The following is a 16,267-nucleotide window of genomic DNA, read 5'->3' on the forward strand; positions in this document are numbered from 1 at the left end:
CACTACAATGCTGCAGGGAACATTTTTATATACAGCAGTCAGTCCCCCCTTACCTGCGGGGCATGCGTTCCAAGACCCTCAGTGGATGCCTGAAACCTGGGATACTACCAAGCCCTACATATACATGTTAAGTACATGTTATGGCTTCTGTTTGGCATATCTGAATTGCCAGCATCACTTTGGGCCTTGCACTTTGGGGCCATTATTAAGTAAAATAAGGGTGACTTGAACACAAGCACTGTGGTATCTCGACAGTCGATTTAATAACTGAAACAGCTACGCATATACAGTGTGGAGATGCTGAACAAAGGCAGGATTCACATCCCAGGCAGGACAGAGCGGGACAGAGTGAGATTCCATCATGCTACTCAGAATGGCAGGCAATTTAAAACTTATGAATTGCTTATTTCTGGAATTTTCCACATAGTGCTTTTGGACCATGGTTGACCGCGGGTTACTGAAACCATGGAAAGTGAAACTACTGAAAGTGAACCCTCAGATAAAGGAAGACTACTTGTGTACCTCTACACGTTTGTAGAATACATCCCAGACATACTGGGGTTTTCAAAGTCTCTAAACCTTTGGTATGAACCTAAAGGTTTGTACCATGCCTTATTACCAGTAACAGTGTATGAAAACACCAGTTCTCCATGTCCTCCCTAATATTGGCTATTAGATTTTTTTCAAGAACAGATTATTTAAAATTGACTTGGGAGAGAGAGGAAGGGGGGGAGAGAGAGAAACATCAATTTGTTGCTCCACTTATTTATGTATTCATTGGTTGATTCTTGTATGTGCCCTGCCTGGGGATTGAACCTGCAACCTCAGTGTATCAGAATGATGCTCTGGCCAGGGCTCAAGAGCAGATTTTATTAAAGGTGGGATATAAATAAAAATGTATTCTTACAAATGCTGGCAGTAGAACAGTATCTAGATGGATAATTCCTTATAAAAGATGTGCAGCCACTTTCACAACCCTGAGCACACTCACATTTGCAGCAGCATCCCAAGTTCCTGAACCATTCTTCCCTTGATGACAAGTATTTTGGAAAAACTTGGTTGAGGCCACACCTATGAGAGCGCCCTTTTTTGGTGTTGCTAAGAGGCAATACTTGCACATGTTTCAACACCCATTTGATTTGGAATGTAATTCAGGAAGCAGCATCCATCGGACTTGATGATTGGGAGTGTGGACTCATGGAAGGCATCCAGGTTCCCACCAGGGGGATCGTGCATAGGGGTAAGGGCCACACACAAGAAAGGTGTAGGTCCTGGAGACAGGGGTACGGATGAGCTGAGGCCACGGTGCCTGTGGATCATATGGGTAGCATCTTGACCAGATGCAACTGATGAATTTATCCTGAGGTTATACCTTTCTCCTGCTATTTTATGCCCACCATCTAGGGGTCTCCTTTTTGGCAATCAGGGCACCCAGAGAGCTGGATTCATCATCAGAAGGTTTCAAGGTGAACAGAGACTGTCTTAAAGGAAGTTGGATGATCCTGTGAGACATTTCCTTCTGCCCGCGGGGAAGCCAACGTGGTAGCCAGGGAACATTAGCCAGGCTCTGGGTACTGCTAAACACCTCGCGCGCAGCAATCGTGTTTTCACCCTCCTAGCCACTCTCTGAGTTAGGTGAGATCCTTTCCCTTTTAGAATGAGGGACTAGGAACACCTAAGGGGTACTGAGTGCTTACTATGTGCCCGGCACTGAGGTGAGCATTATTCATAAACTACCATGTTTGCTCTTTGCTACAATAAAGTAGGCCTACTCAAGAAACTCCTTTCATAGACGAGGAGCCTGCCCTGAGTGACAGAACCAGGATTTAAACCCGGTCCCAGCTGACTTCAGTGCCTCTGCTCTTATCTGACAGCCTCTGTTGCCTGATGGGTGCTCCTCTCCCACCCTCCCCAACCCCTGCCCCTGGCAGACGGTTCCTTCTTCATGAAGGCACTTTTAATCTGCACATAGCACTGCACAACTGATTACACTTTCATTTGATTAGGTTACATGTAATCCAGGCTGGCTGTTCCATTCTGCTTCCTTGAATCCATCTGAAGTCTCATCTTGATTGCATTAGTGTGATTCTGTTTTCTCCACGGCTGACTTTGGGGTCCCAGGTAAAGACCCAGAGAAGGGCATCCTAGGATGGAGCAGAATTCCCGTGTGCTGCAGAGCTTTTCCTTCTGTGCAGGTGGGACTGGAGAGGCCTTCCTTTGCTCTTTGATGGGCGTCCCGAGCCTGGTCCCACAGTGCTTTCAGCTAAGCTTTGCCCGGCATGTTCCAATGCTGATGAGACTCAAGGTGGATCCTCTGCAAAAAAACAACGAGGCAAACGTTTTTGAAAGGTCAGACACTTCAAAGCCAGGTGAGCACCCTCCCGCAAGGAAATCGCGCAGCCCTGCTTCCAGGTGCTGTCCACCTGCCTGTGCTCTGTCCCGTGTGCTGCGAATGCGGGTGGGAACCGTGAGAAGGCGACGGAGGGCCGGTCTCGCCCGCGGCCCTGCGCACCGGGAGCGGGGACCCGCGGCTGCAGTTGGGGTGAACGAGGCCTGCCCGTCACACGACATCGCGCACCCTCGTCGGCAACCTGGGCTGCTTGAAGCTTCCGCCCCTAGGTTCTTATTCATTCCCGTCGTTCATTTAAAAAGCAAATACCAACAAAAACGGACGTGAGCTCGACAATTAGCCAACGCCAACTGGGGAACGTATTTTAAATAAGCTGAAAAGCTCCTAAACTCTCTCCGCGCGGGCCGGTTTGGGGGGGTTCCTTGGGGAGCACTACCCGCTCCCCGAGGCCAAGCGGATCCTCCCGGGGAGGGCGGTGGGGGCGCGGCCGGCCCCCCGCGCCCCGCGCCGCCCCCCCCCCCCCCCGCGCGTCCATCACCCGCAGCCCCGCGCATCGTCGCGCTTCCCCGCGGTGTCCCCGTCTCCGAGGCCCTGCGCAAACCTGGTCTTTTATGAAGCTGGGGGGGGGGGGCAGGGTCCCCCAGCGCCCTCGGGCCCCGCAGTTCAGAGCAGCAGCCGGAGGCCCCGGCCCCGCGGCGTCTGGCGGGGACCGGGGGGCACGCGGTGGGCACGGAGCGAATCTAGGTCCGGTCCTAACGCGTCGTCCCGCTGCTGCGACTTTTGTCGTCTGGTTACCGAAATAATACATGCTCCCTGTCAACAAAAAATGGTGAAATTCAGAGAAAAAGTAAACAACTCGAAATCGGTGTGATTAGGGGACGAGAACCGTTTTCTTCGGGAAGGCGATGGACGGGAAGGAGGGGACGCACTAGGTCTCTGGCCCGGAACACCGGGCGCCGGGGTACCCCCGGACTGACGGACTCAACCGGGGTTCGAAAGGCCCGCCGCCCACGGGCCCGGGCGCGGGGCCAGCCGCGCAGCGCTCCTTTTCCGCCACCTGCGCGGAGACTGGGCGCCTTCCCCGCCGCGGCGCCCGGATGCACCGGCCCCCGACGCGGAGACCCAGCCCGGGGACCTTCCCCGTAAGTGTCCACCGACTGAAAATAGGTCCCGAGTCCTCTCCGACACCCCCCCCCCGCGTCCTCCCCTTTAAAGGGAGCCACCCGGTGACTCCGGGGGAGTTTGCGGAAGCACCAACCGCGTTAGGGCCTTGGGCGGATCCCGTGATTGAAATTGGCCCCGCCCCCGGGCCCGCTTCCCCCATTGTGTGAGCGGCTCGGGCCAGGCCCCGCCCCTCGCCGCCTGCCTCCGGAGGCCCAACCCCTCCCCTTTTTTCACCCCCCCTTGGCTCATTTCCGGCCGCCGCTGCTACCGCTAGCCCGTAAGGAGGATTCGGCAGAGGGAAGAAACAACAGCCGCCATCTTGTTTGTGTGCTAGGCTGGGGGGGAGCGAGGGAGAGGGCGAGAGTGGGCAAGCGGGACGCCGGGCAGAGTACGAACCGCGGGAGCGAGAGTGCGGAGGGGAGCCGAGCCGGAGAGAGGCGGCAGGGGCCGAGACAGTAGCAGGGGGCCCGGGGCGTACGGGCCGAAGCGACCGACCCCCAGCCCCCTCCAGCCCGCACACACCCCCAGCGCGGCCCGGGAGCCCGGCCGGCGTCGACGCCTAGGGGGGACCATTACATAACCCCGCGCCCCGCGGCGCCTTCGCCCGCCGCCGAGGGCGGCCCCGAGCGGAGCCCCGGGGGGCGGGTGCTCCCCGCACCTGGCCGCCGGGGGTGGGGGCCGGAGCGGCGGCCGTATTTATTTTCCGCGGGAGAGGAGGGCGAAGGAGGAGACGCGGAGCGAGGGGCGGCTGCCTGCGCCACCCGCCGTAGCTGGGCCTCGGCCGGCTGGGCGGCGCTCTTCGACTCGGCCCTCTGGGCTGGCGAGCTCCGCGCCCGGCGTCCTCGCCGCGCGTCCGCCGCGCGATGTGAGTCGGCGGCGCCAGCCTGGCTCTCGGCTCGGGCGAGCTCTCTGTGGCCATTAGGGGCCGGTGCGGCGGCAGGAGGAGGGCTCGGAGGGTGGGGGCGCAGGTCCGGGAGGGGGCACCGGGAGGAGGTGAGTGTGTCTCGTCGCCTCCTCCTCTCCCCCCTTTTCGCCCCCGCCTCCTTGTGGCGATGAGAAGGAGGAGGACAGCGCCGAGGAGGAAGAGGCTGATGGCGGCGGCGGAGCTCCGAGAGACCTCGGCTCGGCAGGGACCGGCCGCGGCGGGCCGGGGACTGCGCCGCTAGAGCTGCGAGTTCTCGGGAATTCGCCGCGGCGGACCCGCTCGGCGGCTCGGCGTTTCTGTGCCCTTCTCTGGGCCTGGGCCCAGGCCCGGCCCCTCGCACTTGCCCCTACCTTTCTATCGAGTCCGCATCCCTCCAGTCACCGCGACCCGGCGGCGAGAAAAGGGAACTTCCCCCACCCCCCTCGGGGGCCGGCGGAGCCCCCCAAGCCCACCCCACAGAGCGGGGCGGGGACCCCATCTGAAGAAGAGATTTCCCGGGGATTCTCGTTTTCCTCGCCTGTATCTCCGAAAGAATTAAAAATGGCCGAGAATGTGGTGGAACCGGGGCCGCCTTCAGCCAAGCGGCCTAAACTCTCCTCTCCGGCCCTCTCGGCGTCGGCCAGCGATGGCACAGGTTAGTCTCGGGAGCCCTCGCCCTCCGCATCCCCTTTAATCTTTTCTGCTCCGTGCACCTCTCTTCTTCCATATTTTCTTCCTTTCTCTCTCTTCCTAGTTCTCTCTCGAGCAATTTTAAAGGTGTTTGAATGAGCTGGTCGAAGACGTCCAGTAGCCCAACCATTTTCTTTGCTTCCTAATACATTCGTTGCAACATTATGTCATATCGATGTGTGTTCTGGAATTGGAGCTCTTTAGTGGTGCTATAGAAATGGCCTTTATTGTTGCTCCCATGCAGTTTAATTTGGGAAATGCCAGTGCATTGGTGTGTAAGGGTTTTTAATGCAATTTTACTTTTAATTTTGTCGTTGTTGGTAAATGAGGAATTGCGAATCTTTTCTCCTTGGTTTCTCTTACTCTGTGTCCACTACTTTCCACTCTTCCTTTTCAAGGTTTTCTTTGCACAAGATTTGTCTGTTGAGGATGAGGGTGTAAAAAAAAAAACCTTTGTTTTATTTATTTGTATGAATGTGATCCAGGATTTCAGGTTTGACGTGAGGTTTAATGTCAAACCTGAAATTTAGTTTGAGTTCTTTCACGTACCATTCCTAGCTTTTTTTTTCTTTTTTTTCCCCCCCTTTTTCTTTTTTATTTGCTTTAAGAATCAATATGGAGCGCAGTTCATTTTATATCTTCCATTCTTTGGTTTGAGACCAAAATGTCTGAAACTCTGGGTTTTCAGGTTGGGAGAGAGTGAGGTATTTTCTCCGCAGTTTGTAGTCACTTTCTCGTTGGGGTGGGGGGGAAGAGAGATAACTGATTTTGTGGAGTTAGGTACTCGGAAATCAAGATAAGAAATTGAAAGAGTCCCAATCATGAACTATAAACATGAGTTGATCTAACATGTTTGAAGTGTGCATTAATTAGGTTTAGTATTTGTGTGTTTTTGCCTTTTTATGCTTTAAACGTATTTGGAGATTTCCGTTTAAAAAGCTCTACGAATTCTTCACTCAGTTGGGGACTAGACCTTTCTCAAGAGATACTCTGGGAGACTTTCTTCCATCATCCCTTCCTTACAGTTAGTTTGGTGCTATCCTGATCGCCACTGGCCTTTTTTGCTGTCGCCGTAGTTTGAGGTGCCAGGATAATGAAAAGGAAGAGTGGCTGGCCATCTGACAGTCCACAAGATGTTCCCCCTTACTATGGAGCATCTCTTTAACTCCCAAGAACAGGCTCGACGTCATCCTTCCATCTGCCAGTGAGAGTGCCTAATGGAGTTAAATGTACCCTTTGAGTTTGTAGAGAACTTTCAAGCACGTTTCTAAGAAGACTTCATTTTAAAGGGCAAAAATGTAAGGGTATAGCAAATGCTGTGGTTTCTTTGCTCTTATAAGAAAGATAACCTGCAGAATTTGAGGACTTCTGTGGAGTTCCTCTGCTTCACGCCTGTAATGCTGTCAGTTCTTGAACTTCAATCTGTCCTATTCCTTGAAGTTTCTGTAGTCTTCAGGGATTTTTTTTTAACCTGTCTTTTTTTCTTCTGAATTCATGCACGTAATGAGAGTTGTATTCCTTTGCACTTATTAAAGTGTCCTTCAGAAGTTCTTATAGATCAACATTAGACATGTTTTCACCTTAGATTTTTGGGTGGTTTCTTTAGTTTTTATGTAATGTGATAATGAGTTGTACATTTGAGTTAGCCAGTGACTTGGAATATTTTCGAGGAGACTTCTTTTGTGTGCATTATTTTGATGACTCCTTATTTGAAAAGCTTAGTCTTGAAGTAATGCAAGGCCTGAAGGGAGGCTCTGCTCACGTTCACACCCCTCTGTTCAGGTGCACTACTGCATTCTCCATACCTGATCTGTGTATTTGGTAACTTTAGCTAACTCATTTTGGTATAGTGTTTCACCTGTCTATTGCACAAAAACTGTTTTGCTACTTGATATATCTTTGAATAGTTATAAGAATACTAAATGTATCAAGTGGGTTTTTAAAATAAAAAACATACTCTCAACATTGAGATTGACTCAAATCTTATTTATTACTAAGAGTTTATTTTAGTTAATTTTCTCTAAATTTTGTTGTAAGGGTTGATCCCCCACCTCCCACCTCCCCAATTAAGATTCTATTCCAAGGATTTTTTTGTTCAGTTTTTAATCCTAATGAGTCTGGGTTTTTTGTTGTTGTTGTTGTGGGGGTGGGGAGGGATGTATAAAGAAACTACTGTCCCCCTGTGAACTTACTTCAAGTTGGTTACCATTACATTTCTATTGTATTTTCCTTTTTGCATCCAGTAGTGTGTAGTATAAGTTTGCAGCCAACTTTTAACAGAGACACTTCACTTTTTAAAACTTTAAAATTTCAAACTTGTAACTTACACATTTTTTACTTTTGAGCTGTCACTTAGATATTTTATAAATGTGAAAGTAACTTGTTCCTTGGTACTGGTTGTGAATTTTATCTAGAACTGGTCAAATAATGCCATAATTCTAGACCCCAGAAACCTTTTTGTTTTTTAAATAGAGGCTTGCGATTTTAGTTGTGTAAGTGAATCTACCAAGAGTGTTTGCATGTGGCAGTTTTATAGGATAGAAAACTAGAATCCATTTGGGTTGACATTTGAAAAAGTATTACAAAACAAATCAGCATAGCCACTGGTGCAGAATAAAAATGATTGTTCTAAAAAATTTTCAGGTTAATTCAACTGTAAGTTTAAATTTCATGTGTTGGAATGAGGAGGAAGAGACTTATTTTTTAGCTTTTGCATCTTTATGTTCCTGTTTCAGTATTTGCACTTGAGTCATTGAAAGTTTTAACTTACTATGGTTAGGTCAAAACTATTTGATATAAGTCACTCCCCCCCCCCCCCCAATTATAAAAGCCATTTGTAAAAAATTTTTGATAAAATTATTGACAAAAGTTAACAGGTAAGTCCTGGAAGAATTTCTTGAATGTGTTTCTAATAATAACCTGAGTGATGGGAATGATGAGGATGATGTGTTGCCTTCATTGCACACTGGACATGTTCTGTCACTGCTCTGTAAACACTTAATGCTATAATGCACTGAAAAAACAGACTCTGGAAAGATGGGTGGCAGCAGCAGCACTAAGATCTGGCATATTAAGTAGGTAAAGATCTTTCTGGTCTTGGTACAGTTTTGTGGCCCTACTGTGTACTCACCTGTCAGAATTGGCTTGGGTTTCATGTCTGTTTTTTCATTTTATTTTATTTTTTATTTATTTGTTTTTTAAAAAACACAACCTTGTCAGGTGCTTGGCATCTACGGTATAAATCACTCTGATCTGTCACTGAGCTGAGCGTGAACTTTGTAGCAGCTTAACTTTTTTTTTTTTTTAAATATATCTTTATTGATTTCAGAAAGAGGAAGGGAGAGGGAGAGATAGAAACATCAATGATGAGAGAGTCATTGATCGGCTGCCTCCTGTACCCCCAGGACTGGGGATTGAGCCGGCAATCCGGGCATGTGCCCTGACTGGGAACCAAACTGCGATCTCCTGGATCCTAGGCCGATGCTCAACTGCTGAGCCACACCCAGCCGGGCCTGTCTTTTCATTTTAAAAGCACGGGGCAGGTAGTGTATAAAATACACCTGCATTTTAAGCACTGGGTTAATATACACAATAGAGATGTGGCAAGGATTTTCTAAATGTCAGTTTTACTTTCTCAAAACACCATTGTGTATTAGTGGTTTGTCATCGTAACCAGAATGTTTTTGGGGGAGGCCATTTCTTTTTTCAGCTCTTAAACCTGCAATACTATGTTTTAGTTTTGATTTTTATATAAGTGTTTAATGAGTTCTGCTTCTGGAGTTTTTCAGTTACGGCTCTTTGAGCCAGTGAGGTGTTATAAAGGATAAGACATTTTACCAAGTGCCTTGAACTCTAGCAATTGCTTATTCTCAAGGCTTTGTAAGTTCATTTATAGGGCTTCAGGAAGGCTATCTGTGCTTGATAGTGAGGTAAAGTGCCTTTTGTTAAACTGTAAATCTTGTATGTGTTAAAATATGGTGCCCTTTTCCAGCAGGAGTTCATCTTCTATTGAAGAGGTAAGAGGTGTATTGGCCTATCTAGCGAGTGGATGAAGGGAATGGTGGAAAGGGTTTCTGCCTTGGTTGCCTCTTGGTATTATTTTCTGTTTTACTTTGCTTTTCTGCCTTCTCCTGAGTCTAGTCTATAAAAAAGATGAGGGGTGTGTGACTAAAACAAGTTGAGAATTGGTGCATAGTGTTTATAGGGGCATTAAGTGGTAAATAAGAAAGGAAAAATAAAAGCAAAAGTGTTGCAGATACAGTGGAAGTAGAACTTCTTCCTGGTATATTTACAAAAACATTTCAGGAGTTATTCTGTCAAACACCCAACAATTAATGGAAAAGTAAGACATGCTTCTTTTGTGGTGTGGTGTGGTGTGGGGTTTTTTTGGTGGAGTTTTTTTTGAGATTTTAGGGTTTCCTCCTTTTAGAATTTTGGAAGTTGAATTTTTTTAGTGTAGCTTACATTAGAAAAATTAATGAGTCCTGGCTGAAGAGCTCAGTTGGTTAGAGTGTCATCCCCATATGCCAAGGTTATATGTTTCATCCTCAGGTAGGGCACATAAAAGAATTAACCAATGAATACATAAATAAGTGGAACAATAAATCAGTCTCTCTCTCTCTCTCTCTCTCTCTCTCTCTCTCTCTCTCTCTCTCTCCCTCCCTCCCTCCCTCTCCCCCTCCCTCCCTCCCCCCCTCTCTCCCCCACCCTCTCCCTCTCCTCTTCCCTCCCTCCCTCTAAAATCAATAAATTTTAAAAATATTTTTAAGAAGAAAGGATCATGTTTAAAACTTAAATTACACCAAATGTAAAATTTTTACAACACTGAATTTTGCCAGTGATTTTTTTTTCATGTGATGGATGGTAGTTTTCTTTTGAAATTTTAATGGAAATTTTTTTATTGCTCAGTTTTCAAAAAAGGTTTAAAAGAATAAATATTAATTGAGGTGTTAAGCCTCTTCTAAAAATTTTGGATCTCATTTGTTTTTAGATGTAGTTTTTGTGTGTGTTTTTTTTTAATATAAATGCCCAAAAGGGCAATTAGGAGTAATTTAGTTGGGAGAGAAAATGAAAACTACTGGAAAAAAGGGACTGGCTAAGAGATTGAGTTTTGGACTCACACTACTGGAGTTCAGATCCCAGACCTTCCTTCATCAACTGTGAACCTTGGGCCAGTTTCTTACCTCCCTTTCCCAGCTTTCTCACCTGTAATACCCACCTTACAGGATTGTGGTAAGGAATAAATGAGAATTCTCTTTATCAAATGGTTAAGATGGTGCTTGCTGCAGCATAGTGTGCTTAAGCATAACTGTTTTTAACCTTACTACTAAATATGCAGAAAAAAGCAATGGTAGATTTTTTATTTTATTTTATTGATTGATTTTTGTAGAGAGAGGGGAAAGGGGGGAGAGAGAGAAACATCACTTTCTTGTTCCACTTATTTATGCATTCCTTGGTTGATTTCTTGTATGTGCCCTTATCTGGGATTGAACCCGCAACCTTGGCATATCAGGACGACACTAACCAACTGAGCTACCTGGCCAGGGCAGTGGTAGATTTTTTAATGACTACATAGAGACTAAAAAAAGAAAGCCAAGTGCTTGAAGTTCAGAGAGTAGTCTTAGAAGTAAGGCTGTGGTGCAGTTAGCCTATATGTGAGATTGTTTTTTGAGAGTATAAGAAAGTGACAATAGAGATTAAAATAAAAACAAAAGTACTCCATATATTACTGTCACATAGAACGTCTTATTTATATGATTGAAATGAAAATCAACAAAATTTTAAGACATAATGAGAGAGCAGATTGTTCTTATCGGAAATGCTCAAGTTAAGAATTGCCATTTGTGCCCGGCTGGCATAGCTCGGTGGTTGAGCATCGACCTAGGATCCAGGAGATCCAGGTTTGATTCCCGGTCAGGGCACATGCCCGGGTTTCAGGCTTGATCCCCAGCAGGGGGCAGCTGATCAATGACTCTCTGATCATTGGTGTTTCTATCTCTCCCTTTCCATTCCTCTCTCTGAAATCAGTAAAAATATATTTTTTAAAAAATAATGGCTTTTTGCTGAAGAATTATGTGGCTGAGCACTATTTTTTCTGTTACGTATTTGCTTATCTGCATCTTAAAGGAACACTTTCTTATAAAGGAGGAGGAAGGACAGTAGAAGGAGCAGTACAGTGCTTCTAAAAATGTTTTGACCACACCCAAGTAAGAACTATATTTTGTGTGGAAAACCAGAGACCGTCTTAGCAATTGAACAAATAATACCCTTACTACTTGTAATATATTCTTAATATTTTCTGTTGCTTTTATAGTTGTGACCCACTATATTGAGTTCATGCTCCTCTATTGGCTTGTGACCCACAATTTGAAAAATATTGGCTTAGAAAAGTTGACAAGGTAGCAGTTGTCTTGTATTGGACCAACTCTCTGTGCTAGGTATTTATCTTCAGTACAGGGAATGCTCTGGTAATCCATACAGACAGACAGACCCTTACTTCCCAGAACTTATAGACAAGGGGAGGAGAGCAACATTCAACTCCGATGTGACCATCATTGTATTTGGGAAGTACAGTGTATATTGGGAGAAACAGGGGGACCTAAGCTGTAATTACTATTACTCTGGTGGCTGTCTTTGAGGAACTGGTGTCTGGTCTTAGGATCTGAAGGATAGATACAGGGTTGGTTAGTAAGAGTGACCCAGGCTGGGAAAAAGAAAGCGTGGCCCGTTCAGGGAACCTGTAAGTTCCATCTGGCTGAGGGGATAGCAGGAAATGACCATAGAGATGAACAAGGAGTCTGTCATGCAGGGCTTATAATGCTTATTGGAGTTTAGACTTCATTTTAGCTCTTTTAAATGAATGGGGCAGAATTGTTCCTTAGATGATAGACTAAGTGGGGAATTATTTAGAAAGGAACGGAGAAATGTGAAGCTGAGAGGCCAGTGAGATGGCTGTATTAGGATTCTAGCTGTGATGAGGGTTACCTGGATTAGAAGATGGAAAAAAGTGGAGAGATTTAGGAAAGGTGATTGTCAACAGAACTTGGATGTTAGGCTGTTGCAGTGGAGGAATCAAGGTAACTTTCAAGTTAGGGCAGCTGGATTGGTGAGAATGTCATTTACTAATAAAAAAGCAGACATAAGTAGTTGTGTATGGATATGGGGAGAGCGGTTATGATAAGTTAAAGTTTGGACATTTTGAAATTGTATGATTCTCCTAAATTGAGTAGTCAGTTTTCATTTGGTGTACCTTGAAGGTAACTTACCTTTTCATAGAAGTAGGGAAAGTTGGGTATTTCAGGCGAAACAAACACAAGTTTCAAGTGGTTTATTTGTTCTTTTTTTTTTTTTTTTTTTTTTTTTAATCAAGGCTATTTTCATTGATTTTAGAAAGGAAGGGAGAGAGGGAGAGAGAAACATCGATCTCCCTTTTGGTGTACAGGACGACGCTACAACCAACTGAGCCACCCACAGGGCCAAATACAAGTGGTTCTGATGTGACTGGAACACAGACTGTATGGTGGAGTGTTTTCATGGGATACAGATAGGAAAGGATGTTGGAGTCCTGTTATGAAAAGACAGTCATATGCTAAGGAGTTTGACATTTATCTTACATAAGGATAAAAATTTATGAACAAGGGAGTGACATGGTCAAGGAAAGGAGAAAGACTAATTCTGGTGATTCTGTACAGGATCAGTAGCAGGAAGAGACCATAGTGGCAGGAAGACCAAGGGTATGTCATTTATCTCTTGTAATGCACTTATCATTTGCCTTTGAAGTTTTTAGTAAATGATAATTACCAAAGTGAATTATTTTTTTAAGATCCAAGTTTTGCCCTGGCCTGGTGACTCAGTTGATTGGAGCATCGTCCTGTGCACCAAAAGGTTTCATGTTCGATTCCCAGTCAGAGCTCATATCTAGGTTGCCGGTTTGATCCCTGGTCTGGGTGTGTATGGGAGGCAACCGATTGATATTTCTCTCTCCCTCTCTTCCCCTTTCCCTTCCTCTCCCTCTCTCTCCCTCTCTCCCTTCCTGTAAAAAACATGCCCAGGTGAGGATTAAAAAAAAAAATCCAAGTTTTGTTTACCAGTTGTCATAAATGTAGAATAATATAGCAGATAACTCAAAAACTGTTCTCTCCCCTTTTTCTTTACAGATATGCAAGTTTTAGGAGGCTTTTTTTTTTTTTCTTTTCTTTTCCCTTTTTAAGGGCTAGTATGATGTTTTCATTATCAGGATCCACTATAGGCATTCCCAGTCAAGCAAACAAATCCTAGACTCACAACAAAGCTGCTCATATGGTGTTACTACTACTCAAAATCCAGAAATGATCAGTGGTAGTTAACTTAGCATGCAGTTTAGGTTTAATATAAACATGTCATTGAGTTAATTCTGAGACTTAACCTTAAATGTGTTGAGGTTGAGTCAACTTCAGGTTGATCACTTTGCAAAGAATAGATACACCTTTTGATGCCATGGTTGCAGGACAGTGTTAAGAGTGCATATTTTGAAATTTGCTGCACTTTTCCCCTTTGACTCTACTGGATTTCTAAATTCAACAACTGTTACCATGCATAGCTATGTGATCCTGTGTAACTTAATATTATTATCTAATCCAAATTTGTATATAATTCACAGGTTGCTTCCAGTTGTTTTGGAAATTATTACAAGTCTTAACCAGTATAGATATTTTATTTAATTTTCTTTGTGTTTCTTTAAGTGGTTTTAAGTGCACATCTTTTTTCCCTTGTTAGGTGGACTGCTCATGATTAGATTAATTCTGCTTCATCTACAGAGTATTAAAATACGGTTTTTTAAAAATAATGTTTTTAGTGATTTCAGAGAGAGGGAGAGAGAGATAGAAACGAGAATCATCAATCAGGTGTCTCCTGCACCAGATATCGAGCCTGCAACTCGGGCATGTGCCCTGACCAGAAATCAAACCATGACCCTCCGGGGTTCCTGAGTTGACTGTCTACCACTGAGCCACACAGGCTAGGCTAAAATACTAATTTTTTTTTAAAGAATAATTTGTTGATTTTTTTATTTTTTTTTAGAGAGGGGGAGAGAGAAACATCGATCAGCTGCCTCCTGCATGCCCCCTCCTGGGGTTTGGGCCTGCAACCCACAACCCAGGCATGTGCCCTGACTGGGGATCGAACCTGCAACCTTTTGGTGCACAGGATGATGCCCAGCCAGCTGAGCCACACCTGCCAGGGCTAAAATAAAGTACTGAATGAAGTTTAGGAGAGTTGTTTTACCTGATAAATTCGTGACGTTTGCAAAATTGCCTAATTTTAAAGTCTGCGGTATTTATTTATTTACTTATTTATTTATTTTGTGAGAGAGAGAGATATCAATCTGTTGCCTCCCATGTGACTGGGAATCTAACTCGCAACCTTTTGCTCTACGGGATGACACTCCAACCAGCTGAGCCACCTGGCCATGGCTGCTGATCCACTCTTTATACATTCATTGGTTGATTCTTTTACGTGCCCAGACCCGAGATTGAACCTGCAACCTTTGTGTATCAGGACGACGCTCTAACCATCTGAGCTACCTGACCAGGGCAAGGCTGCGGTGCTTTAAAATGTCATGCTTTTAGGCACCCTGACCAGCTGAGTGAATGTAAGAGTGTCCCGGGCCTATAAGAACGAGAGATCTTTGTGAGATTGATAGTTTCAGTGTCTAGCCAAACTGTTACTGGAGTTATTAAAGTTACAAGGCTTTGACTTTTCATCTCCATCCTTATTTTTAAAATCCCAACCCCCTCACCTGGAACTCCTAGGGGATCTGAGTGCTTTGGTCCCTACCAGGCTCCTCATCACTGCTCGCCCTGCTTTGAATTTTTTTGGTTGCTGAACTGGCTGAGCCGTAGGCTTTCACACCCTTCTTTCTTTCTCTGCACTCTTTGTTTGTCCAGTCCCTACTCCATCCTCGCCTTACCACTGGGTTAGGTGAAGGAAAGGTCTTGAGAGCTAGAACGTTCATTTTTAGAAAGCCTTTTAATACCACGAAAACTAATTGAAAGGAGAATCCATGCATGGATTCTCTCTTATAAGTGGATACTTGAGAATTGACTAGTTTTAGAATAATTCATATGGGTGTTTTGCTTAGTGTTTAAGAGCAGAACTGAGTTTTTATTTTACTTCAGTTTACCTGAAGTACCAAAATAAGCCTGTTTGTTCAGCAAATAATGCATAACTGGAAGAAATACTATTATGCAGTAGAATTAGATTTTGAGCCAAAATTAGCTCAATTTTAAGTTGTTTTGCATCCTAGTTATTAACTAAATTTTATTTATGTTCACAGGTGATACAGTGTTTGGGATTATATTGTTAGTTTTGAAGGTTATGTTTCTCATATATTTCATGGTAGGCAATATTTGCTTTTTATGTACCATGGAATTGTCTTGATCTTTTGATTTATGGATAGGCTAAGTGAGCTGAGTATTTATTTTACAAGAGATTATATGGCTAAATCTGCTATAAGGATTACAGCAATATAGAAGATACCAAGAGTGACCTACAGAATCAATATGTAATAGTGAAGGGATGTTTTGACTCAGTGCTAGTTTCCCACTTGCTCAGTCCAAACTTGTTTTTTTTTAAATTGTCACATTTCTAATACATAGTCCATTGAATAAACCCTCTGTATTATGCTAAATTTTTCAAATAAGATTTAAATCTGCCATTTTAGTCACATTTTGTTTGCATCACTGTGTTTGGACTGAATGTACACTCAGATGAAGAAACATTTTACTCGAAGTCGTTTTGTATTTGAGCATCATTGAATGTCTGGGAACTTACCAACAAACTATTCGGTAGGAGTAGCCCAACAAATATTGGTTGATATTTAGAAAGTAAGTGGGCAATGTCTTACTAGAGATAGTGTGATTTCATTCATTTCATCAGTTGTATGTGATAGTTTTGTGATATTAATGGAATAAGTATCAGATTTATAAATTTTAATCAAAGAGGAGGAAGAGTGAGCAGATTACATATCTAAGAGCTCACCCTAATGTCTGGAAAAAGTACTTGGTGTCTTGCTTTACCTCCTGCTTCTCAATCCACTGCAGTCTGGCTTTTCCTCTTTACAACTCCCCAGGACTGCTCTTACCTAAATTATTAAATATATCCTATTATCTGCATTCAGGGAA

At 44.6% G+C, this 16,267-nt stretch overlaps 1 protein-coding gene and 1 long non-coding RNA gene across 2 annotated transcripts in view; one reads left to right on the top strand and one right to left on the bottom strand.

Moving 5' to 3' along the window:
* Positions 1-850: 850 nt before the first annotated feature.
* On the bottom strand, positions 851-3,547 carry LOC308553080. Its single transcript, XR_013998184.1, has 4 exons — positions 3,280-3,547; positions 2,952-3,163; positions 2,428-2,622; positions 851-2,314 (listed from the first exon to the last, which is right to left on the bottom strand). It is a non-coding gene; the product is annotated as an uncharacterized lncRNA (long non-coding RNA).
* A 793-nt stretch (positions 3,548-4,340) lies between these two features.
* EP300 (EP300 lysine acetyltransferase) overlaps positions 4,341-16,267 on the top strand; it is a 71,445-nt gene continuing 59,518 nt past the window's right edge. Inside the window, exon 1 of the mRNA XM_081128639.1 lies at positions 4,341-5,073. Within this exon, the coding sequence (XP_080984765.1) occupies positions 4,980-5,073 (94 nt within the window). The 5' untranslated portion in view covers positions 4,341-4,979. The remainder of the gene's footprint in view (positions 5,074-16,267) is intronic.

This window comes from Miniopterus schreibersii, assembly GCF_964146895.1.
Source record: "Miniopterus schreibersii genome assembly, chromosome: 2".
NCBI classification, from domain to species: Eukaryota; Metazoa; Chordata; class Mammalia; order Chiroptera; family Miniopteridae; genus Miniopterus; species Miniopterus schreibersii.